At 38.6% G+C, this 26621-nt stretch overlaps 1 protein-coding gene across 1 annotated transcript in view; it reads left to right on the top strand.

The window, feature by feature from the left end:
* The window catches only part of USH2A (usherin), a 788115-nt gene that overhangs the window by 648171 nt on the left and 113323 nt on the right, over window positions 1-26621 (top strand). The window contains exon 60 of the mRNA XM_029229459.1: window positions 10333-10687. Coding sequence (XP_029085292.1) covers window positions 10333-10687 — 355 coding nt within the window. The remainder of the gene's footprint in view (window positions 1-10332; window positions 10688-26621) is intronic.

Genomic DNA, 26621 nt, shown 5'->3' with positions numbered 1-26621 from the left:
CAGCTTGCCAATCCCACCTTGAAGATGTTCGTCTCTGCTCTCTCCAAACCCCCAAATCATTTCCCCTCAGTAATTCCCATCTATTGTTTAACTGTTGCCTCTAGATATCATCCTGTTAAAAAGGATCTGCCCTAATAAACAGGTAAGATGTTTATGACTTTAGAAAACAAAACAAAAAATAAGCTAGTAAGGACAAGACTATTGATGTGATTGCTTCTGGTTAGTTCACCTGTTAACATGATCTTTTATCTAGGCTACTTTGTTGACCAATGTGAGTTACAAAAGAGATTTCCTACAATAGGGACAACCTTTATGTTAGTGTTTTGCAACCTGTTTACTGATAGGGCATACATAAGGCCACCTTGGGCATCTGCTTTCTTCTCATAGCAAGTTTGGCTTGTATAATAAAGATTCTTCAGTATTTCCCCTTTATTTTATATCTATAATCTTGTAAATGGCAAAATCCACCCACAAAATCCAACTTCCATCTACAAAATCCACCAAACTCTTTTTTTTAAGACTTTACAAAATACATAATAAAATGATCTCCCACTAGGAGCTTCCATTTTAAGAGAGACAAAAATGCATGGGGTTTTATTTTCAAAAGCAGCCTCTAAATAAAGAAAAAGATTGGATCAATGTTCAGTAAAAGACAAAAATATATTAAAACACCTTCTAAATGCTGTAAAAGTAAAAATAAGTGATGAACCTTCCAAGTATTCAAATAACTAAACATTCAGAAAAACTGAGTAAGGTTTTGAAGGATAAAATCTGAGATAGTTTGAATGGATGGATGATATGGAAGAACATTCCAAGCAGGGTACCATAAATAATATTTTTTTAGAATGAATAATTAAGCTGATTGAGTAAACTAAGAAGAAAGGGCATTGATTCAAAGGTGAAGGAATTTTTATGCAATCAGTTTGTACTATGTGGAAAGACAGTATGGATGTGAAGATGGATAGATAGATAGATAGATAAATAGATACAGATAGATAGAGGGATAATAGATGACAGATAATGTTCATATCTACTGTAAGATCTGAGCCCTATTACCAAGAACTTTTACTATAGTAGGAGATGTAAGTCAAACTAAGCAAACAAAACAATGAGCAATATAATGTGAGAAATATAAATATTTACCAAAATATTTACAGGAGACAGGGATTCTTTCTGTCTGGAATATTTATGGAAGACTTCCATGGATGAAGTTGATGTCATTGAGACATCAAAATAAAAATTTAATGACTGTTTAAATTAGAAATAATGTTTTTAAAAAAACTTTTTAACAGTACAGAATATTACAAAGGTTATGTATCCCTTTTTTATGACTTACCCATGTATATAATTCCCATCGATAGACATAAGTACTATTAATTTTAATATATGTAACATTGATGTTTTCTATTTATAGTTTCCCTTACATAAGGAATTGTTCAAATTTTCTTTGACCATTTGGACACACACATACACACACACACACACACACACACACACACCCCTCATTTCTTTTAATGACTCAACAATATTTTATTATATGGATGTGTATCATGTATTATTTAACCAGTCTCCTATTGATGGCAAAATCAGTGATTTCTAAGTTTCCATTACAAAAGCAATTCTCCAAAAAAATCTCTACAATAAACATATGGAAGATTATTCTTAGTACTAGAAGTGCAGGATCCAATTTTGTGCATTTTAAATTTTGGAGATTGCTAAATTGTCTTCTAAAAATGGTATATGAGAATTTCTAATTCTGAAAACTCTAATCAATACTAGAACTCAACAATCTTTCAAATCTTTGCTAGTTCAGTATTTTATAAATTTATTTGTTTGTTTATTTATTTATGGCTGCGTTGGGTCTTCGTTGCTGCTCGCAGGCTTTCTCTAGTTGTGGCGAGTGGGGGCTGCTCTTCATTGTGGTGCATGGGCTTCTCATTGGGGTGGCTTCCATTGTTGTGGAGCACGGGGTCTAGGCATGCGGGCTTCAGTAGTTGTGGCTTGCGGGCTCTAGAGCGCAGGCTTCAGTAGTTGTGGCACACGGGCTTAGTTGCTCCGCGGCATGTGGGATCTTCCCAGACCAGGGATTGAACCCATGTCCCCTGCATTGGCAGGCGGATTCTTAACCACTGCGCCACCAGGGAAGTCCTAGTTCAGTATTTTAAATGGCATATTATTGTTGTTTTAATTAAAATTTTGGTCATTATAAGTCAGGCTGTTCATTTATTTATTTCTAATATATATTTGCTATTTGTGTGTGTATAGTATAGTATATATCTTTAGACTATTTTCTTTTAGATTGTTTCTTGTTAATTTATCTATCCTTTTTATATATTATGGAAATTCTTTTAGTGATCATATTAAACATAACACATCAATTATTTCTTCCAGCACTTTTCTGGCTCTACTCCTTTTATCTAAATATAGATTGGATTTTGTTTTTTGTTTTCTTGAAGTATAATTAACACATTATTATTAGTTTCAAGTGTACAGCATAATGATTCAATATTTGTATACACTTCAAAATGATCACCACAATAAGTCTAGTTACCATCTGTCACCATATACAGTTACAAATTTTTTTCTTTATGATGACAACTATTTTTTTACTTGCTTAGCAACTTTCAAATTTGCAACATAATATTACTGGCCTTAGTCACCATGCTGTACATTACACACTTATTCCTTTTATATCTAGAAATTTGTACCTCTTTTCCCATTCTGCCCATCCCTCAAAGCCCTCCCCTCTTTTAGCCACCAGTCTATTCCATGTATCTGTGAGTCTGGTTTTGTTTTCTTTTTTTCATTTGTTTTGTTTTCTAGATTTAACATGTGAGTGAAATCCTATGGTATTTGTCTTTCTCTGACTTATTTCACTTAGCATAATACCTTCAAGGTCCATTCATGTTGTCATAAATCGCAAATTTTTATTCTTTTTTATGGCTGAGTAGTACTCCTTATATATATACCACATCTTCTTTATCCATTCATCCATAGATGGACACTTAGGTTACTTCTGTATCTTGGCTATTGTAAAAAATGCTGCAATGAACATAGGGATACATATATCTTTTCAAATTAGTGTTTTCATATTTTTTTGTATAAATACCCAGAAGTGGAATTGCTAACGTTCTATTTTTAATTTCTTGAGGACCCTCCATACTGTTTTCCATTGTGTCTGTACCAATATATGTTTCTATCACCAGTGCACAAGGTTTCCCTTTTCTCCACATCCTCACCAACATTTGTTATTTCTTGTCCTTTTGATAATAGCCATTCTGACAGGTGTGAGATGATATATCATTGTGGGTTTGACTTGCATTTCACTGGTGATTTGTAATGTCAAGCATCTTTTCATGTGCCTGTTGGCCATCTGTATGTCTTCTTTGTAAAAAATGTGTATTCAGACCCTCTGCCATTTTTTAATTGGATTGTTTGTTTTTCTGTTGTTGAGCTGTATGAGTTCTTTATATATTTTGGATATTTACTTCCTATCAGATATATGACTTGAAAATATCTTCTCCCATTCAGTAGGTTGACTTTTTATTTTATTGATGGTTTCCTTCCTTTTTAGTTTAATTTAGTCCCATTCGTTTATTTTTGCTTTTGTTGCCATTGCTTTTGGAGTTAGATCCAAAAAGCTATTGCCAAGAGCAATGTCCAGGAGCTCACTGCCTAACGTTTCTTCCAGGAGTTTTATGGTTTCTGATCTTACATTAATAGACTGATTTTGTTTTAAGGAATGAGACAGGAAATCTAGACACTTGTGGGTTTTTTTCTCAGAAAAATTAACTTTTAATAATTGGAATTCAGTCTTTAATTATACTTATATAAAATAACATAGAGAAAATTTACCTTCAATAGACTCATGCATTTACCTCAAATAGAATATCATTCAGTGAACTTCTAACAAGTGTATTTCAGGATGAAAGAGAGTAACTTTAGAAGGAAGATCTGAGATGGAGGAAAGAATAGTGAACACTGAATCAATTTGTTCAATGAATGGATAAATATTTAAAGCCTTTACAAAGTAATTTTTTAAAATAATGGCTAAGTTGCAAAGTTTTTAAAAAGCAGGAGTAAAAGTGTTGTACAAAAATAATTTGAAGACCCCATCTATCTGTAAGAGTGGTTAGACAGGAAACCTCCCAGGAAACTTTGCTTTTCCAACTGTGCAGGCTTAAGCTTCTCTGGCTGATGTGACAAGGACTCTACAGGTTGCAACCAAAAGCTCTCTTGATTGGTGAATGTACTTCCCAAAGACTCTCACTTCATGTCTCTTTTTGTATCAATTAGGCATTCGTTATTTTTTTTTAAGCTATCTAGTTTGTCAACATTATTTTACAATTTACTGTTTTGAAAGGCCACCTATACAAAATTCCCATATGTCATCTCATCCATTTCAGGACTTTGTATTCTGTTTCCTTTGTGGTAGATAAAGTATTAGTAAGCAAAGACTGATGGCAAAGACATCGCAGGTGAATAAAATGACTGGAATAAGCAAAATTCCCAACACTGAAGGCATAGGGTTCCGTGGTCAGGCTTGGCTGGAGACTTTGTTATTTGTAGGGGGAATTTAGAAGGTCGGCTTGACAGTAGATTTTGGAAGACTTTAAATACTAGGCTGAGGAGTTTAGGGTTTTGATTTGGAAACAATGAGAGCCATTGAAGATTTGGAGTAAAATAGAGAAGCAGTGTGACAGAATGGACAAAGCATGGCATTTATAGTCAGAAGATATGGCTTCCAGGTCCTGGGTCTGCCACTTACAAGTTATGTGACCTTGGGCAAGTCACTATGTTCCCTAAGCTTTCACTTTTATGTAAGTTAGGCTGATAAACATAGAAAATAATTAACCTCTAGAATTTCATAGGAATTAAATGAAATCACGTATGTGAAAGTACTGTGTTAAACATAAAGCACAATCAAAAATAGAAAGTCATCCAAGATGGACCATCCACAGCCATGCTTGGGGAAGACAAATCTGGCAGTTATATATGTATATTTAAGGACAAGGAAAGAGGTTCGTGATAATAAAAGAAGCAGATTGGATGACAGTACACCTAGTATGATTCTGTTTTTCTTTAAATACATGGAATTTTTTTTACATTTATATGTGCATGAAAAATGTCTGGAATGTTAAACACCAAAAGAAAGTTAACGGTGCTTATCTCAGAGATAGGTTATGGATGATTCTTGTGTTTTTGCTCATCTTTATTTTCTAATTACTTTTTACAATCAATATGTAATATGGTGTGATAAAGACAAAATGATAAATTCATTGAGTCCAGATGCAAATCTATCACTACCCTCTTTACAATTTTCCTATTTCCCTCTTCCTGTGAACATCATCCTCATTTTCTGTAGCAATCAAGGTCTGCTCAGGAAAGAGAAACCACACCAGTTATTTTATTTTATTTATTTATTTGTTTATTTTTTGTGCGGTACGCGGGCCTCTCACTGTTGTGGCCTCTCCCGTTGCGGAGCACAGGCTCCGGACGCGCAGGCTCAGCGGCCATGGCTCACGGGCCCAGCCGCTCCGCGGCACGTGGGATCCTCCCGGACCGGGGCACGAACCCGTGTCCCCTGCATCGGCAGGCGGACTCTCAACCACTGCGCCACCAGGGAAGCCCCACACCAGTTATTTTAATAGAAAGAATTTAATATAAATAATTACTACCTGATTGTAAATTTGTTAACTAGGTAACTGAGAGGATGAAAGAGAACTCGAAGATATCATAGAGGTGGCAACTGCGGGAAAGAGCTAATACCCTTAGGACTGAGGCAACAAAGAGAAACGGCTTGAATTATTAAAACTTAGAAAGTTAGAGGGGAGCACCTGTGATGCTGGGACCCAGACAGCCAAGGAGGGGGCACCTGTCAGCTGGTGCAGGTGTCTGTAGGAGGAGGCATGAGATGAAGCTGGCTTTCCAAGTGTTGGAAAAATGTCATATTTGAATCATCTGCTCCTAAGGGAGAAGGATCTACTGCTTATAAGGTGAAGAATCCTTGCCGCAGAGAAGCTCATGTAATCAGCAAGCAAACAGGAAGCAAATAGGAAGGAGCCCCTTCCCTTTTCCTTTCAGTTCTCTAATCACCCTCTGGCGCCCCCTATTGGCAGATCCCAATATAGAATCAGCTAGTAAAGCAGGAATGTAGAGGGCAGAGTCCCAGCCCCACTGTCATAAAGCCAAATATAGAAGGGTAGGTTTAGAGCTGAGAGACAATAACTTAATAATGAGAACATTTTTCTGGTTCTTGTTGGAACCAAAATCTTGGATTATTCTTGTCAACCAGTCAGTCATCCAGTCATTGCTTCAAAAATAAGATGCAGTCTTTGACTTCAGGGAACTTGTAGTATAGTAGGAGAGATATAAAAAAAAAAGTCTATTACAATACACTGTGACAAGTGAGTCCATAAAGAAAAGACTAAGCACATAGAAGGATATTGTAACCCTATTTGAGAGAGAAGCAAGGGAAAGACTTTCTACTGGATTTTGACCAGAATGTAAAATGGGAATAGAAATCTCAGAAGGCGAATCTGCAATGGTCAGCACAGGCCAGTTCTATGGTGAATCACTGAAGAGTTTTAAATGCAATTAAGTCCTAAAATTTTTGAAGGGTATTTGAATCTCTTTCCTCAACACCAGAACAGCTATCCACTCAGGAAAGCTGGATGATTCAACCTTCCCAAAGCATTTTTTAAATTACCTATGTTTCCATTTCCTCTACCATCGACCTAGTTCAGGATCCACATTTATTCTCATGTGGACCGTTGAGATGACCTTTTCATTGTTTGACTGCTGTCACTCCCTGTTCAATGCAGCCTTTACACAACTGCTGGATTTGTCTTCCTAAATACAGGCTTTGGACATCGTTTCTTTTTTTTGATTGAAGTATAGTTGATTAATGATTTTATGTTAGTTTCCAGTGTACAGCAAAGGAATTCAGTTACATATATATATATATATATATATATATATATTAGTGTGTTTCTGTTTATCCCAAACTCCTAATTTATCCCTCCCCCAACCTTTCCTCTTTGGTAACCATTAGTTTGTTTTCCGTGTCAGTGAGTCTGTTTCTGTTTGTAAATAAATTCATTTGTGTCATGTTTTAGATTCCACATATAAGTGATGTCACAGAGTATTTGTCTTTCTTTCTGACTTACTTCGCTTGGTATGATAATCTCTAGGTCCATCCATGTTGCTGCAAATAGCATCATTTCATTCTTGTTTATGGCTAAGTAATATTCCATTGCATATATGTACCACATCTTCTTTAACCATTCATCTGTCAATGGACATTTAGGTTGCTTCCCTGTCTTGGCTGTTGTAAATAGGGCTGCAGTGAACTTTGGAGTGCATGTATCTTTTCGAATTAGAGTTTTCATCTTTTCCAGATATATGCCCAGGAGTGGGATTGCTGGATCCTATGGTAGCTCTATTTTTAGTTTTTTAAGGAACCTCCATACTGTCCTCCATAGTGGCTGTACCAATTTACATTCCCACCAACAGTGTAGGAGGGTTCCCTTTTCTCCACACCCTCTTACAGCTTTAGACATCATTTCTATGATAACTTCCTTTGTATTGTGTATTACATTTGACCCAGTGATTTTCATGTGCATTACTTGATTTAATTCTTACCAAAATTCTAGACATTATACACTATAAGATCATTGACTCCAGTTTACAAAGTGAAATGAACACTAGAGAACACAGGTGAGTTTGCCCAAGGTCATTTAATGATGTGTCAAGGCCAAGGCTTACAATCCATCTCCTCTGACTACAGGTGTTTCTGGCTATTTATTTAAATTAAGAGTATTCTTAATATTCTTCATAAGGTAAGGTTGGCAGTTTCATAATGTTAAATTGTTATGGGAAATACACTGAATTATAGGATTTTGTTTTAATTACATTTGAAGATAAGCACTGAGAACTTCTGGCATTCCAAGAGAGTAGGGAGTTCTTTAAAAGGTTATACCACATGAAAACAACAGAAGTATGAATGCCCTTTAAAATATATAGTTCCTAGTTTAATCATTATTTTTGTTTTCTTCTTAAGTGTTAAGCAACATTAAATTAACTCTAGTTGGAAAAGTGCATTATTGAAGTATCTCCCCAATGAACTTAAGTATAGAAGAACTAATCATTTGACTCTTCAGAGAGAACTGAAAATGTGATTTCCCTAAACATAGACTGTTCAGGAGGAAGCACTTCCAGTTAAACACAGTTGAAGCCTACATCTTAAATAAATTAGGAGTAATTGTCATCTACTCAACATCTTCTGTTCAAAGTTCATTTAGAAATGAAAATGTTCTTTTTTGTTGTTGTTAATACCACAAATGGACTGTTTACCTCACTGTAATATTAATTAAATATTCAGTCGTGATAAGAAGTACTTAACCCAGCTGCATCCTTTAACTGTTTTGGTGGATAAACTTGGGGCTAACATAATACTTAATCTCTTACATAGTATAGATTTTTAAAATTCACACTCTCAGGCAATTTTTTAAAGAATTGTCAGTTGTGTGTGTGTATGTGTGTTTTTATGTTTTTTCCTTTTTTCTTCTTGTTTTGTTTTTTCTTTCTCTTTTTTTAATAGAACGTCAGTTTTATGACAACCATGGCTACACCTCAATGTGGGAATTCATGAGAGTTTAATAAAGTTCATTGACTTGTCATAGAAAGTTTGAAGCCAGACAAAATAGAAAGTTTTATTTACCCATAGAAGTTCATATGTTTGCCTGCTATATTATGTTCCCAGCAAACACCTTTTAAAACACTGACTGAGAGGAATACTTGGCTGTGAGCCCTGTGGTCCTCATTAGAGTGGATCCCTCCCAGTGACACATCTGGTACCTGGTATCTGCAGCAAGTACAAAGGCCAAGCCCTGCAAACCTACACTGAGTGCAGAGTCTGGCTCAGGCATGGTAGCAAGGAATAATGTGGTGGGTTGACTAACCATAATTGCAAGTCACGGGGAGTATCTGTGAAGCCTCCATAGCCTCCAGCAGGTAGACTGTCATTGCTCATACCTGGGTCATAGTGACTTACCAACTTGAGGATCATCAAATTCCCAAAGCCAAAGATTTTAAATAGCCTGACTTTTCGTGAAAGGTACTGTCATTTACTTTGTCTTAATAACCCTTTCCATTTTGATGGTTAATCTGATATGGCAGCATGTGAATATGCCAGCATCTGAAGAGTGTGTTAATTAAATACTCCTAACAGCCTGGAAAATACTGACTTATTCATCAGTCTCTTCTCCACTAGAGATGAAGCTGAAAGAGGAAAGGGTCATCCCTTGGGTACAATCTTCCCCAACCTAGAATACTTACCCTTGTAGAAAAGAAGAGTTGATAGAAACGAGGCAAAGATGCAGAAAAGCCATGGAATTATATGCCTTTTGGCCATTCACTCAAAAAAAATTTTTGACTGGAATTTTGGTGTTAGTAGATGCAAACTATTATATATAGAATAGATAAGCAACAAGGTCCTACTGTATGACACAGGGAACTATATTCAATACCCTCAGATAAACCATAATAGAAATGAATATACAAAAGAATGTATCTACATGTATAACTGAATCACTTTGCTGTACACCAGAAACTAATACAACATTGTAAATCAACTATACTTCAATTAAAAGAAAAACTATTAAATCTACTGGGCTCAGATGTTGGGAACACAGAAAGAGACCAACCAGGATTCCTCAGGAACTTCCAATTCTGGTCAGGTCTGCATCATGATTTTACACCCAGATGAGCAAATATCTGTTCCAAATGAAATATTAGCTATCTGGGGTCATTCCAGCAACTGACAATTCCATTTCTCTTACTTAGATGTTTAATGCTCTATATGTTAAGTGCCAAAAGAGTTTGCATGGGACTTGTGGGGGAGGTTTGCAGGGGGGAAGGGGAGGAGTGAAGTATAGTTGATTTACAATATTGTGTTAGTGTCAAGTATACAGCAAAGTGATTCAGTTACTTTCTCTGTGTGACTTACTTCATGGGCCCTAGTTTTAACATCAATAAAATCTAAAGATTGGCCTAAACAATCACCTTCTCAGGTAGTTGAAAGAATTTTTTGAGCATACTCTGCATTTTACTAGGTTTTGGAGAAGCCATAGGAAATAAATTTGATTTTTACCCTTTAAAGAGCTCTAAAGCAAATTCCTGTTATTAGACTTAACATGTTCATTTCATTAATGGGACTGTTGAAAAATTGAGTTTGTAAAAATTTCTTCTAAAAAGCAATTTCTTAGTCTGTCTACAAACCTTCTTTTGAAGTGTGCCGTGTCACTGATTGTTTTGCTGGTTTCCTTTCAGACGTCCTGCTGGCCTTGAAGAGGAATCCCTTTTGTTTGTCTGGTCAGAAGGAGCCCTTGAATTTATTGACAATGCAGATACTTTGAGGCCTTTCACGCTCTATGAATATCGGGTCAGAGCCCATAACTCCAGGGGCACTGTGGAGAGTCTGTGGTCATCAGCACGGACTCTAGAAGCCCCACCTCAAGATTTGCCAGCGCCCTGGGCTCAGGCCACTGGTGCTCATTCAGTTCTACTGAATTGGACGAAGCCAGAATCTCCCAATGGCATTATCTCCCAGTACCGTGTGGTCTACCAAGAGAGAACCGATGACCCGACGTTGAACTTCTCTGTTGTGCACGCTTTCACCGTGACGGTAAGAACTTCAGAAAAAAAGTATAACAGATACTTAGATTACCTGGTTAATATGTTAACATTTATTTTCTTATCTGCCTTGTCATTTTTCTTCACGTGGGGCTTAAACATATATATGAAAATGGTTAAGTGCAAAAAATGCAACGTAGCCATGAACTAAGTATAAGAGATATTGGAGACCAGTTTTCATACCACGGTTAATTTGTGTTACCCCCAGCAAATACGTGAATCTCTCTTTGCATGATTTCCAAATCCATTAAATGGATGTCCCTCTACACCTCATGGGGATGAGGCTCAGATAAAATTAGACATGTCACATATGTCGATGTGATACTATTGGCTCTTTGAGGAAAAAGAAAACTAAATTTCTAGGTAGACCTGTCTAGATACATAGAGTTATACATATACATCACATGCACTATAACTTAGTGGTGATTTTTCAGGGTTGGCCTCCTCTGGCCCATAACACAACTTAATTCAGTCTACCTTGTATCTCCTGAGAGCTTTCTTTACCCCTGGCATAGCCTGACATTCTATGGGAGATACAAAAATAGGATGATCCTTATCTTGGGGGAGATTTCTCTGTTATAATACTGCAGAGATGAGAACTGAACATAAAAAAGTAAGAGTAGTAGTGGGTTACAGCCCATAATATCCACCACACTGGGATTCACGTCCCAAACCCTACCACCTACCAACTGCAAACCACAATACAAGTGAGAATATCATACACCAAAAGTGTTAGGCAAGAAATGCTCTGGAAAGTGTGTAAATATGATTCAATTTGTGTAAAACATTCTGGAATATTGTAAATATAGAGAGGAGACATATTGGGACAAGGGAATACTCTGCAACTTAACCCATAAAGCAACCTGTAGGGAGAGGGGGCACTTTTACTTTTTACTTCGTATGATTCTTTAGTTTTGACTTTTTCCAATGACGGTTTATTCCATTATTTTATTTAAAAATATTTTTTAAAAATCTTAGTGAAGATCTGTGAAACACAAAATTAACCGAGTTATGTCTGAGAGATATTACTTGGCTGCCCTGACTCTCCCCAGCATTGAGAAAAATGACTGGCCGATAGCACATATTAACAGAAAAAGAAAAGAGAAGAAAAGAAAAAAATGCTCTGGGAGATCAGCAGGAAACCCTCAGATTTCCTTCACAGAGATGAAACATTGTGGTCTTGGGAGGCAAATACATAGGGTTTTCAAAACGTGCCAAGACCTTGCTAAGTGTGAAACCCCTCATAAGTAAGAAAGAATAGACATCGTACAGCACCATTGTCAAAGACCAGACCATTTTCTATGCTTCCAGTTTTGGCAGCCCACTTTATATGAAGGTTATCTTATAGAGTATAACATCTATCAAAATGTTTAAATAAGATGAGGCAAACATATTTTCATGAAATTCCAGAAGAATCTTCGTAAATGAATAAAGTACAATATTTTCTCACTGTCCTATGTTCAAATTTCTCATAGAATTAAGAAATAAGCAGCGTGTAAATTAAAGAAATCTTCATTTTTTTAAATTTAATCTTTATTTTATATTGGGAGTATAGTTGATTTACAATGTTGTGTTAGTTTCACAGGTACGGCAAAGTGATTCAGTTGTACACATACGTATATCCACTCTTTTTCAGATTCTTTTCCCATATAGGTCATTACAAAATATTGAGTAGAGTTCCCTGTGCTATACAGTAGGTCCTTGTTGATTATCTATTTTATATATAATAGTGTGTATATGTTAATCCCAAACTCCTAATTTATCCCTGCCCCCCACCTTTCCCCTTTGGTAACCGTAAGTTTGTTTGTGAAGTCTGTGAATCTGTTTCTGTTTTGTAAATAAGTTCATTTGTATCATTTTTTTAGATTCCACATATAACTGATATCATATGATATTTGTCTTTCTCTGTCTGACTTACTTCACTTAGTATGATAATCTCTAGGTCCGTTCATGTTGCTGCAAATGGCATTACTTCATTTTTTAAGGCTGAGTAATATTCCATTATATGTAGGTACCACGTCTTCTTTATCAATTCATCTGTCACTGGACATTTAGGTTCCGTGTCTTGGCTATTGTAAATAGGGCTGCAGTGAACATTGGGGTGCATGTATCTTTTCAAATTATGGTTTTCTCTGGATAAATGCCCAGGAGTGGGACTGCTGGATCATATGGTAGTTCTAGTTTTAGTTTTTTAAGCAACCTCCATACTGTTCTCCATAGTGCTGTACCAATTTACGTTCCGATCAACAGTGTAGGAGGGTTCTCTTTTCTCCACATCCTCTCCAGCATTTATTGGTTGTAGAATTTTTAATGATGGCCATTCTGACCAGTATGATGTGATACTTCATTGTAGTTTTGATTTTCATTTCTCTAATAATTAGTGATGTTGAGCATCTTTTCATATGCTTTTTGGCCATCTGTATGTCTTCGAAATGTCTATTTAGATCTTCTGCCCATTTTTTTTTTTTTTTTTTTTTGCGGTATGTGGCCTCTCACTGTTGTGGCCTCTCCCGTTGCGGAGCACAGGCTCTGGACGCACAAGCTCAATGGCCATGGCTCACGGGCCCAGCCACTCCACGGCATGTGGGATCCTTCCAGACCGGGGCACGAACCCGTGTCCCCTGCATCAGCAGGCGGACTCTCAACTTCTGTGCCACCAGGGAAGCCCCCTGCCCACTTTTTGATTGGGGTTGTTGGGTTTTTTTATTTTTATTTTTTTGGTATAGAGCTGTGTGTATATTTTGGAGATTAATCCCTTGTCGGTCACTTCACTTGCAAATATTTTCTCCCATTCTGTGGGTTGTCTTTTCATTTTGTTTATGGTTTCCTTTGCTGTGCAAAAGCTTTTAAGTTTAATTAGGTCCCATTTGTTTATTTTTGTTTTTATTTTCATTACTCTAGGAGAAAGGTCCAAAAAGCTTGCTGCAATTTATATCAGAAAGAAATCTTCATTTTATTTAGAATTCGGAATTGGTTTTTTATTTGACATTTAATTATCTTTATATATCAGGGTCTTTCATATCACATCTTCTAGTGCCCTCATTATAAGCATCAGAAGCAGTGTTCTTAAGTGTAGAAGTTCTTTTTTAGTTGATATGTGATCCATGGGGAAATCTATTACTTCTCACTGTATCCTTGGAATTCATGTTCTTAACTTCCACCCTGAAAGAAAAATATTGAAAAATCCTTGACAAGATCTTTCTGAATGAGGCAACTTAATTTAAATATATTTTTATTGAAGGCATCAATGTTGCAGTGCTTAAACCTCTGATCTCTCAAAATATGGCTTTCAGAGGTTTCAGCCTAAACGTTTAATCTACCAAAAAGTTCTATGAGAACTCCCTTGTGATATATCCTCTAAGTCATCCCTTCATAGCCAGTTTCATTTTACAACCCAAGACTCAAAGTATCCAGTGAACTCTGTTCTTTATTTAATCTGCTTGGTTCTATTTTTATCACACTAAAAAAAGTTCCTGAAAAAGTGGAAGGCCTATGGCCTCAAGCTTTAAGCTTTACGTGGCCCTTTGTATATAGCCCTCCCCAACATAGTTTCCATTTGCCAGCCAAGTATTGCTGTATTCTTCCATTTTTCTAAAGATTAATCCTCGCACAGCTAAAAAGAAGAGCCATAACAATCAAGAAACAATATTTCTGCATTCCGTTTTTGAATGTGTATGTGTGTTCAAAGTAGCTCCCCAAAATCTGGATCTTTGGCCCTGAGGGGCCCAAGAGAAGATTTCATCAGGTTGATCAGGAAAAGTCCCATTTGAACTTATTGTTAGCAGTCGAGGACATATTCCACAGAGCAATCGGGCCAGTGTTATGTCGTTCTGGTCACTAGGCCAAGTTTCCAGAGCAGGAGGCCACTATGACTCTTTATAGACTGACATCTTTGAAAGAAATAATCAGGAAAATAAGCTATTGTCTTTGAGTTTCATCCATTCCTACATTCCCAAGAGAATGTATTCAACCGTTTTTTTAAAGATACCTAAAGAAGGAGGTTCGGGAGGTTCTTAATTCCAATTCCTCACCCTCAGAGAAGAACGTTCCTTTTATCCTAGCCAAATCCCTCCTCCTGTGATTTAGGTCCATCTCTTCCTGTTCTATACTAGCATACTGGGCCCTCAGGGTCAAGAACAGGTTATCAACAATTCAATCCAATTTGGCAAATAGTCATTGAGTCCTCTATTCACCATGTCAGTGCTCAATACTGCTCTTGTCTGTGTCATCAGTGTCTCCCATGCAGCTGGGCTATGGGGCAGAGACTCTGGGGGAAGGTGAGTAGTCAAGTCTGAGGCACAGATTTTTACCACTAGGCATTTCAGGTTTTTAAGTTTCTTTGCTTCCGAGCTTCTACTGCTCATGTGTTGATGATTCCCTTTTAAATCTCTCTGAGTGCCTTCCTGGCTATACTTACTATTTCTCCGATTCCTATACCAACTAAACATCTTCACTGTCTCTTTCCATTTCTGTGCCTGCCCTAGGAAAATTTTTCCAACTTTTTATCTCATTGACCACTTTGGCTGAAATTCACCAGAGCAAAGGAATTACATTTTTCAGTTAGCGAGATACAGAATCCATTCCCACAATCCAGGATTACAATTCAATCCGCAGACTTGCAAGAGGTGTCACTAATGCCCCTCCTTTAGTCTCTTGTTTATCTTGGGATCCCATCCCTGCATGAGAAGCCACCAATAAATTGCCTGTAGTGTACTGCCATCCCTAGCTTGTCCCAAAGTCCCCCCGGAGCTGTTTACAGACAGGTGGATGTGGCTGGGAGAGCCACATAAAACAGGTGCAATGAAGGCATGAGTCCTCCTGATGGTGGCAGTGGATGGAGAACTGGCAGTGGGGGCCCTCCATGGGGGTGGAGAGCATATGTGTTGGCAAGAGCTGCAGCATTAGCAACAGAGGCAGCAGGAGAGAAGAAATGGAAAGAGTGTGGCTTTTAATGTATCACCAGCTTTTCTCCCAACCTCATGAAAAGTGTCATCTCCTTTTTGGACCTACGGAGATCCTTCTAAGGGGAAGAGATATATCTAGTTCCTTAGGGTCTCTTCAGACCAATTCCCTCCACTACTGAAAACCAGCTTTAGGTAGAAGTTCTTAAACTCCCTTCCCAATTAGTTCTGCGATGAATTGTGCGGTGTCAGGAGAGAAACTGCATTTATCCTTGCTTGGCACACGAGAGTTCCATGGTGGTATTTACAGGGAACACTCCTGGCAAGGTTGGCAGTACTGTTGCCACCATTAGGATTTGTTTGCTTTTTCTCCCTGGCACCTGCCATCACACTGGCAAAAATAACTTGGGATGGAAAGGAAAAAGTGGTTTACCTGTTAATCTGTGCTCTCAGTATATCCCTGCTTACCCCACAGGGTTATAAAACATCAAGCCCAGATCAGACACTTGCCCAGTCCCCAGAAAGATAGATGGTCCCTCACTCTGTATGTAGAATCAAACATACGGTGTTGAGGGGTAAGCAAATTATATGGGTCACTAAAAGTTGGCTTCTAATCTGGAAATAAAATCCAGAATTACAAACTCTAGTTTCTAGATTCTAGTTGCCAAACTCCCTTGCCCAGTGTCAAGGAGCAGGTATTCAAAATGTCCCCATGTGGTTGTCGCAGATCTCTTTACCATTAGGTAGATATGTAAAAGGAAAAAATGAGATATTTTATAATTGCCATATCATGGAGAGTCTGTGAGTACATCGATGATTTTATTTTTAATCCCATTTTCATTTTGGCTTAGTATGATGTAAAACATTATTGCTCTTTACATATGATCTTGAATTAGTTGTAGCTCTTACAATTTGATGGTTCTTGGCATTTTCCCCCAGATCCACTGATAAGTCAAAAGAAATGCTTTAGGAAATCTAGCTATCTAAAATAACTCCTTTGGTAACTGTTGTTCTAAAATCAAGAAAAAATAGTAATAAAAACAATAACTCTACTTTCTGTATCAATTCTGTTAGCTGGGATTTTCAGTTTAGAATATGAGTACCTGCATCATTCATTCTTTTATATAAAAGATACAAAATATGGGTGAGTAGATGTGACACAAAACAATGAATACTTGTTGGAACATCCCATTTTTTATTGTAATGTTGTATTTTATTTGACCTCAACTTTTCATTTATCAGCCTTACCTTATCTTTATCCTTTTTTTCTAATAATGCTCTACCAAGCACAAATATATGGTGGGGATCTGCTTTTTGCTCGGTTTTATTGGGGATGAAATACCATGTAAGTCTTCTTGAACTTTGTATAACTACTTCCTTGAAAGGGCTTTATTTTTCTCCAACCACTTCATTCCAGCAAGCTTCATCAGGACTCACTTCCTTGCTCATCAGTAATCTCTAGAGCAGGTCCCATGGTTTTCCAGTCACTTTCAGTGACAAGGACCAGCCCAGTTTTGGTAAATGGGACTCATTTCAGGTGTTAAAAAAAATCCAGTCTAAAGCCTGACTTGTGTTAAGGGATCTACAGTGGGGAAGAGAGGGTATGTACATTTTTCTTCCTTTTCTTCAGTTCCCTCCTCTTCTCTTGTTGACTTCCCCAGGGTCATGGAAGAAAAGATAAAATTAAACAAAAAGTAGCAGAGTCTAACTCCTTAATATTGTTCTAATGCATCTACTGTTGCCTTCTTATTTGTAGGTGTCTCATGGGATTTTTTTTGTGTGGGTTACATAGAGGTCTCCCATGGGAGATTCCATGCTTCACAGTTCCTGATGCAGGCGACACACGCTTTGGCAAATTTCTTGCACCCCTATCCATTACTGCCTCAAAGATCCACCCACAACCTTCTACTTCTGTGTTCCCGTTCCCGAGCAGTCAGCCAATATCAGGTCCTATCATGTTGACAAAACTCCTTGCTTTCTTGGCATCCACTAGGCTTGCAGAAAACTTGTTCTATCAAAAGAGGAAAGTACAACTAGTCCAGCACTATCTTCTCTACTTGCCTTACCACTGGGTAAGACGCAGCCAGCCTCAGAACTTCAGACTTTGTTGAATGAGCAGCAGGTATCAGCTTCTGCATTAGGCCATGATCCTCGAATCCTGAGATCACATAAGAATCTCGGAAGACCCTTCTTCACCCTAGTGGCTGAATCAGAATTACCCTATAAGTCTTGTCACCTCCATAGCAAGCCTCTTGAAAAGAGTGGAATGTCCGTCTCACCTTTCTTGCAGACACCCTCAATTTCTTCATGCTGTTCTCTAGGATATCCTTCATATGCTTTGAGAGAGGAGTATGGAGTATCCCCATCCTCCCTCAAGTGGTAAGGAGATAACCTGGAGAAATTTCTCTACTGAATTCCCCTCTTGAACTTGCTTTTCATGAATCTTCTTATATAGGAAGGGTCTTCTCTTACATAAGTTGTCTTTTACAGATCTTCAGAGGAAGATGGGCTTGAAGGTGTAAGGCTGATTCTTTGTGTAAGTCCTGCAGACGTATGTCTAACAGTGCCAGTGGAGTTACTTATCACCTATTTTTCAGCTCTACTCATCATTCTCCAGTACATCCTGTTACATAGCTGAATGGCTCCATCATCTTTCTAGCTGCTCAAGCCAGATCATCCTTGAGTCCTCCCTTACCTTACTTCTATATCAAATCCTTCACTAAGTCCCGTTGAATCTAATTCTAAAGTATATGTTGAATCCTTTTGCTTGAAGGCCCAATGTTGTTCCCTTCTCAAATGATCACATTCGTACACTTCAAATGGATCCGCCTTCCTACTTAATTGTCAAGTTTGAACTAAAATATTACTTATCTCACAAGGCTGTTGTAAGGGCTAGATAAATTAATGCATATGCAAAGTACTTTAAGACTGTAAATAGCAATATAAATAGGCTGTAGAACTTCAGATATCCTCCTATTTATCTGGAATAACAGAGGCTGAAAGAAATGAGCAAATGTAGAAAAAAATTGGGGTTTGGATAAAGCAACTGTATGAATTTGGTCATGATTGGGAAAATGTAGATTGTGTTTATTTTAAGCAGGCCTTGCAACAAAATTCTGAGCTCACAAATTTAGACATTTTCTAATACCATACTCTTCATTTCCAGGTATTTTCTCAGATATTGGATTAGGCTCTATTTCCTTTCTAAATCACCCTGAGTGAGAATGCGCTTTCTGTCTCCCTGAGGTTTAGTTCTGACCCGTCTCCCCTCACGACCATAAACATCTCATGCGGACCACCTTAAGAGTCCTCCTCAGGCCATTTCCACTCTACATGCAGCTCAGTTTACCCACCATGACACTCACAGGACCCTGCCTGTTCACTTAGATATGAGATCATGTAAGCAAAACACGCAGCCTTTTGGCAACACACACACACACACACACACACACACACACACACACACACACATACACTCTCTCTCTCTCTCTCTCTCTCTCTCTCTCTCTCTCTCTTCCAAAACCACACAGATGCTGCTAAATTGGCATCCACCCACTTCACCTTTACCACAGAGCAGTCTATCAGATTACGGGAGAAGTGGGTGGGAAGACTGTTTGCCCTTTGACACAGGCATGTTGTTATTTTCTGGCCTTTAACTGAATTATAAGGAAACCCTTGTTAGACACCCAAGAATCCCACAGAGCCTTGTTAAAAAATATATGAAAGTAAAAGGAACTAGTCCACACTGTAACAGGCCCAGGCCGTAAATTCAGAATATGTGCCATTTAGCAGAGACAGCAAGCTGTAAGTGGCAGTGAAGGGCAGAAGTTAATTGAACTACTGGGCTCTTGTCACCAGTGGAAAGTAGCCACTACCTGAGGCAAGATGGCTGCCCCCGAGTCCCCGGTTGCAGCCAAGAGATCCCATCCTGAGCTCCGCAAGGGCTTCTGGGTGAGGGGGAAATCATACACAGACGACCAATTCTTTTATGGTTCACAGCCGATCAAAGTGAAATTCAGCAGCTGTTCAGGACAAGTGACCACTGTAACGGCTGTAATATAACCTACTAAATAGAGAGGGAATTGCATTAGAGCAAGAGGTTAGCCGTGATTATCGGCAGGTGAGTGCTTTATTGAAGTTGAAAGACCATTAACATTGATAGAGTAATTATTTCAACTTGAAAGTAATTACCTTGATGGGTGATAACTTCTCCAGTGTTCCCAGATTTGATTGGGCCAAACAATGGTGAGCTCCTGAAGCCTAGAAAAATATTACAACAATACTGTGATTTTTAAATTACTGAAACCACTGTTGGAGTATTTTAATTATGCCAAACAGTGAAAAGATTTTTGTCTTATACCAGCCAGTGACCTCTCATGTAGAGAGAGACATTTGCTTTTTAATCCAAATGCAATGACCCACACCCACCACCTGTGAATACATATGTGATGGGTTTGCAAATGAATCTTTTTATCTCGTTAGAATGTTTAAGGTGAAACACCTTGTTAGTGCTGTAGCTGGATGTTACTAAGTTCCAATGGCTGGCCTTAGGGATCATATCTATGAACTGGGACGCCCTAAAATAGTATTTTCTCTTTGTCACAGAGGGTTTAAATTTGTATATATTAAATATCTTGATAATGCCATCCTCAAAATTGAAAATTCTGGATGCCCTATATTGTGGATCCCAAATCTCAGATTTTAGTCCTATAACTCATTTGTTGAAACAGCTTTCTTGATGTGATGCAAGTCCACTAAAAACATACCATGGTCAGGGTATTTTCTGTTCATCCATACTGAACATCAGTTAAACAAAATGAAATTTGAAAACCTGAGCTTCTCTGAAAACTAATGCATGTACGAAAATTGTGAGTCATTTGCAATTGAGGACCAAGACACACAAAATCTAACGTGGTTGATCAAGACCAAGAAATACTGTGGGACTCTTCCAGTCATCAGTTGTTCACCTTAAATCTTCTTTGATACTCTGTCATGCCCAGAAGCTACAACAGAGACAAAGAAAGAAGAAACAGTCTCTTCCCTCTGGGACCCATGGTGGTCTTGGAGCACATGAGGAAAGAGACGAATTACAATATCATAAGCAATTCTTTGGTCATGCGTGGGCATTGACTGTACTTATAAATTCTCCAAAGAACGTGGGGGAGCCCTTACTCATACCCCTGCTTCCAAACCCAGCACTCGCCCTACAGAACCACAAAGCATTGACTGAACAAACACAGCATCATGAGTCTTAGTTCTGCTGTCAGAAGAGATGGATGTGGCATCACCTTCAAGTTCCTGGATGGTTCCTTAGACCTTTCTGTCATCTTGGCAGGATTTGATCAGATGATCAGCCAATGAAGGACTGTCTTTATGGCAGTACTTCCCAGGATTTTTTTCCTAATGAAAATCTTAGACTCTCCTAAGGGCAAAACAGGTTTCCACCTGTTGTCTGAGAGCCACTAAGGACTGCTTTACCAAGGAAGCCATAAATTCAGAATGTATGCCGTGGGTTGCCACCGTCTCCCCATCTCTGCTCTGAATTCCTCTCCATAGACAAGGTCACTGGGCCTGTCTTTCAGAGGGAATCAGAGTACAGAAATCCCTGCCTGCCAAGCCAAAAGAGATTTGCCAACTGAAAAGTGAAATGACTGACTTGAATTTAGTCAAAGAGTAAGGGTTTGAGATGAAAGCATTGGGGAAAGGAATAAGAGTTGATGGTTTGAATTGTAAATCTCGCCATTAAGCCAAGCAAAAAGTGAAGAACTCTGACCCACGTGATGTCACATCAGAGTTCTCACCACAGCAGGTTTGCCGTGTGTCATATACGGTTGGGCTAAAGATCATCTTAAGGAGCCCCTCAGGTACTCTGAATTTAAAATAAGTGTAATAGGGCTTCCCTGGTGACGCAGTGGTTGAGAGTCCGCCTGCCGATGCAGGGGACGCGGGTTCGTGCCCTGGTCCGGGAGGATCCCACATGCCACGGAGTCGCTGGGCCCGTGAGCCATGGCCCCTGAGCCTGCGCGTCCGAAGCCTGTGCTCTACAACGGGAGAGGCCACAATAGTGAGAGGCCCGCGTACTGCAAAAAAAAAATAAAATAAGTGTAATAATTCATTTTTAAACATTTCCTATGATACTTGGATTATTAAATGTTCACATTACAAAATCAGAGTTTTCATCCATTCCAAAAGGTGCATTGTCTACTTCTGAAAGATAATGACCATGTCTAGCTAGTAAAATTACGGTATATTTTTAACGCATGTAAATGTTACTTTTTGACAAGACACAAGTAATGAATTTTCTCATATAAGTTCCTATTGGGTGATTATGATACAGGGTTTTATTTTTGCTAAAGCAATTACTAGCGTCATGGCTGGATACCTGTGCCCATTAGTGGTTGGTTCTGTGGTTTTTTTTAGGATGGTTATTGATCTCTTGCTGAGCTGACATTCAGGTTTTATGCCAGATAGCTTGATTAATGGGTTGGTTTCAATAAGTGGACTGAATGGGGATAGAAAGCAGGGGCAGCCTTCTCTGCCAACCCCAAATCCGTCAAGACGCATCTCTCATTATGAAACAGTTATCAAGGGTACGTGAAAAATTAACGGGGCTCAGTTTGATCCTGAAAAGAGTCGGCTTTCTACTTGGCAGGGCACCCCCCCCCACTCTTTCCAGATGTTGTGCACGGGCCCCTGGAGAAACAGCAAAGGGAGATGTATTAATACATTGTATTGATTAGATCAAGACCCCTGACAGCTATTTGTAGAGATACCATCTGGCTGCTGTTCGAATTCCTTCACCAAAAACAGGACGTGACATGTTATTAATCTCAACTCTCTAAGTATAGACAGTTGCCTTTTCTCCTAAACCACATTTTACCATTCCGTAGGAGATAGAGGCAGACCTGAAGGGTGCAGAAATTAAGGTTATTACACAAATTGAGCCATATGGTCCAAATATTTCAGCAAGAGAATTGCCAGACAATAAAAATTGCTCCTGCCTTCCTAATGGTGTAAATTACAGTTTAACCATGCCTCTGATGATGTCCTTCTGCCGCACTTAACTACTGTTACATGAAGGACATTGTTTTAAAAATATAAAAAACAAGTAAATGCCGGCAGCATGTTTTACAATCTGTTAGTGTGTCATTAAGAACACTGTCAGAATTACATACACATAATGGCAGGCAAGCCAGCATACACAGGAACTCGTATGGAAATAGAAAGGGTCTTGAAAACTCTCATCTTTAGCTCTGTATTGTCAAGAGCATGGTCTCCTCTGGAAGTTTTCCAGAGAGAAAAACCCTGTCCAGTGCTTTACTCTCATTCTCTCCTGTGCCCCGACGGCAGTGTTTTTCCAAACGAGGCTCGCCAGAACTTGGCCGACCTCTGTACACATCCTGCCCCGAGTGAGGGGAGAGCTAACCAATTCTGAATGGATTGATAGAAGTTGGCCTTTTTAAGTATTTCTGCTGGTGGAGGAAAGTGTTCAGACCCCCACCATCTTCCTAAACGGTGACAAATAGTATTTAAAACACAAATTATGCTTTTTTTTTTTCCAAAGAAAGTAATCCTGTTCTTTGGGGCACAATATTAAGAGGATACTTACCCAAGATAATCATACAGTAAAGACCCTTCATATCTGAGGAAGACTTGAACCCATACAATGTTTTTGTACCTTTTATACCAAAGCACCTGGCATTTTAAAAAAATATATACATACAGGTCATAAGAATATTGATGTTTTACTCTAAGTTGCACACTCTGCCAACCTTTTGGACTTCTGAGATGGGTAAAAGTCAGGAGAAACATTTATCATAATTAGATTATCCAAAATTTGAAGGAAAACTACTTTTAAGTCCTAGTGGAGATTTTTCTTTCAGCACTTTTTTCTCCTCCGTCTCCCTGAAGGGAGAAGGCCTACAGTATATTTTTCCCTTTAAACTAAAAGATTAAAAAAACAGGAGAAAAACAGGAAAGCTATAGATATACATATACATATATATCTCTCCTATTTTGTAAGCGTGCATTAAAATTAATGAGGACCAGTTATTATTCCCTCATGGCTCGAAGGGCAGGGGTAGCGATCTGTTGACTGGAGCATTTTCCGCCTGGAAAGCTCCTCCCCAGGTATCCCCATGGCTGACTTCCTTACTTCCTTCTGGTCTTGATTAAAATGTCACCTTCTATCATTCTCAGGGAGAACTTACCTGACCTACCTAGCTATCATTTCACCCCCTCCTCCACCACACACAGACTTTCTATCCCTCTTCCCTGCTTTATTTTTCTCCTTAATATTTAACATTATATAGCAGTATATATTTTTGCTTATTTATCTTGTTTACTGTCTGTCTCTCCAACCAGAATATAAGCCCCATGAGGGCAGAGTTTTTTTGCTTACTCAGTTCCCTTATTCCCAGAACCTAGAATAATGCCACACTTAGACAAATATTTGTGTAATGCATGAAAGGATTCATGAATTGATAAACTCTGTAATGAGCATGAGGCAACTTGCATGTTTTTTCTTGTTTCTATTCAAACTATAATCATATTCTAGAGTCTTTTGCAATTTCTTGGTAATGCTATAGAGGAGAGCTTAAGAGGAGATCTATATGTTCACAGATAAATCCAACTGAGGTGGAATCATTTATATCTTCCAATTTTATTCAATAAGCAGTTATTGGCTGATAACTTTCTACATAAAACACGTTGTGGGCACATTACACATGTTATGTTATTTCATCTCAATAACCATTTTGTGGAGTGAGCATTATTATCTACAATTTATTAGTGAAGAAACAGAAACTCAGAGACATGCCCACAGTTACACTGTGATTCAATTTCAGGTCTCTCTGCTTCTAAAGTTTGTTCTTTCTACCACCTAGTGCTGCTTCTTGAGTTACCAGCCCAGAGGAAACAAGATATTATTTATGAAAAGCTAAATATCAATGAAAGCCACAAATTATAGTTCAGTACAACACAAGTGAGAGGTGCCAAATAGCTTGATATGATTGTCTAAAAGAAATATAGAAAACCATTTATAAAAGATTCAAAGAATTAGAGGCCAATCCCCTGCCCTCCAAGGCCCCCCATTGGCCCCCCAGCCGCATTGGTCCTGGGGGCATCAGAGGGAGACCGGGGAGATCAGGAGAGGCAGGCAGGAGGGACCCTCCCAGACCCCAGGCCAGAGGAGCAGGAGAGGAGAGGAGGGCGTTTGTCCCACCCACTCGAGCCCAGGAAACCTTCTGGGCTCCCAGGTGAGGTCCCCTGTCCTCTGAGACCAGGGGTGGGGGGGGCACACTTGGGCCCCTTCTGTTCCTTGAGCCTAAGCCCCACCCCCCACAGCCCTTTTCCAGCCCTGTGGGTCCTGAGCATCGGCCCCGCTCACTGCCCAAACCTTGCCCTTGCTTAGGCCCCTCCCTCCACAGCCAAGGCCTTCCCCCTCTCCCTTTTTTTTTTTTTTTTCCTTTCCCCAGCTTCTCTTTTTTACTATTGTGGTACTGATGTACCTTCCAGTTGTTGATTCATCATCTATATTTTTATATATAGATATCTGACATATCTGTTAGTTTCCTAGTATAATTTTATTTTTTACTTTGTTATTGTTCTTTTTATTTATTCATATATATATTTTTTGCCACCCCACATGGCTTGCGGGATCTTGGTTTGAGAGCCCAGGGTCTGGCAGAAGCTCCCATGGTGAGAACTCCAAGTCCAAACCATTGGACAAACAGAGAACCACAGACCCCAGGGAATATTCATCGGAGTGAGATCTCACAGAGTTCCTCATCTCAGCACCAAGACCCAGCTCTACCCAATAGCCTACAAACTCCAGTGTTGGAAGCCTCAGGCCAAACAACCAGTAAAACAGGAACACAGTCCCACTCATTAAAAAAAAAAAAAAAAAAAAATTAGATGGCAAAAAAATATGTCAGGGATGAAGGAGCAAGGTAAAAACCTACAAGACCAAATAAATGAAGAGGAAATAGGCAATCTACCTAAAAAAGAATTCAGAGTAATGATAGTAAAGATGATCCAGAATCTCAGAAATAGAATGGAAGCATGATGAGAAAATACAAGAAATGTTTAACAAAGATCTAGAAGAACTAGAACAAACAAACAGAGATGAACAACCAACAACTGAAATGAAAAATACACTAGAAGGAATCAATAACAGAATAACTGAGGCAGAAGAATGAATAAGTGAGCTGGAAGACAAAATGGTGGAAATAACTGACAAGGAGCAGAATAAAGAAAAAAGAATGAAAAGAATTGAAGACAATCTCAGAGACCTCTGGGACAACACTAAATGCACCAACATTCGAATTATAGGGGTCCCAGAAGAAAAAGAGAAAAAGAAAGCATCTGAGAAATATTTGAAGAGATTATAGTGGAAAACTTCCCTAACATGGGAAAGGAAATACTCACCCAAGTCCAGGAAGCACAGAGAGTCCCATACAGGATAAAGCCTGGGAAAAACACAACAAGACACATTTAATCAAACTAACAAAAATTAAATTCCAAGAAACAATATTAAAAGCAGCAAGGGAAAAACAAAAAATAACACACAAAGGAATCCCCATAAGGTTATCAGCTTATTTTTCAGTGGAAACTCTGCAGGCCAGAAGGGAGTGGCAGGATATACTTAAAGTGATAAAAGAGAAAAACCTACAACCAAGATTACTCTACCCAGCAAGGATCTCATTCAGATTCAATGGAGAAGTCAAAAGCTTTTCAGACCAGCAAAAGCTAAGAGAATTCAGCACCACCAAACCAGCTTTACAACAAATGCTAAAGAAACTTCTCTAGGTGGGAAACACAAAAGTAGAAAGAGACCCACAAAAACAAACCCAAAACAATTAAGAAAATGGTAATAGGAACATACATATTGATGATAACCTTGAATGTAAATGGATTAAATGCCCCAACCAAAAGACACAGACTGGCTGAATGGATACAAAAACAAGACCCACATATATGCTGTCTACAAGAGACCCACTTCAGACCTAGGGACACATACAGACT

The sequence above is a fragment of the Monodon monoceros genome, unplaced genomic scaffold, assembly GCF_005190385.1.
Source record: "Monodon monoceros isolate NGI ecotype Baffin Bay Population unplaced genomic scaffold, NGI_Narwhal_1 Super_Scaffold_18, whole genome shotgun sequence".
Classification (NCBI taxonomy): domain Eukaryota; kingdom Metazoa; phylum Chordata; class Mammalia; order Artiodactyla; family Monodontidae; genus Monodon; species Monodon monoceros.
This window is presented reverse-complemented; position numbering and strand designations above follow the sequence as displayed.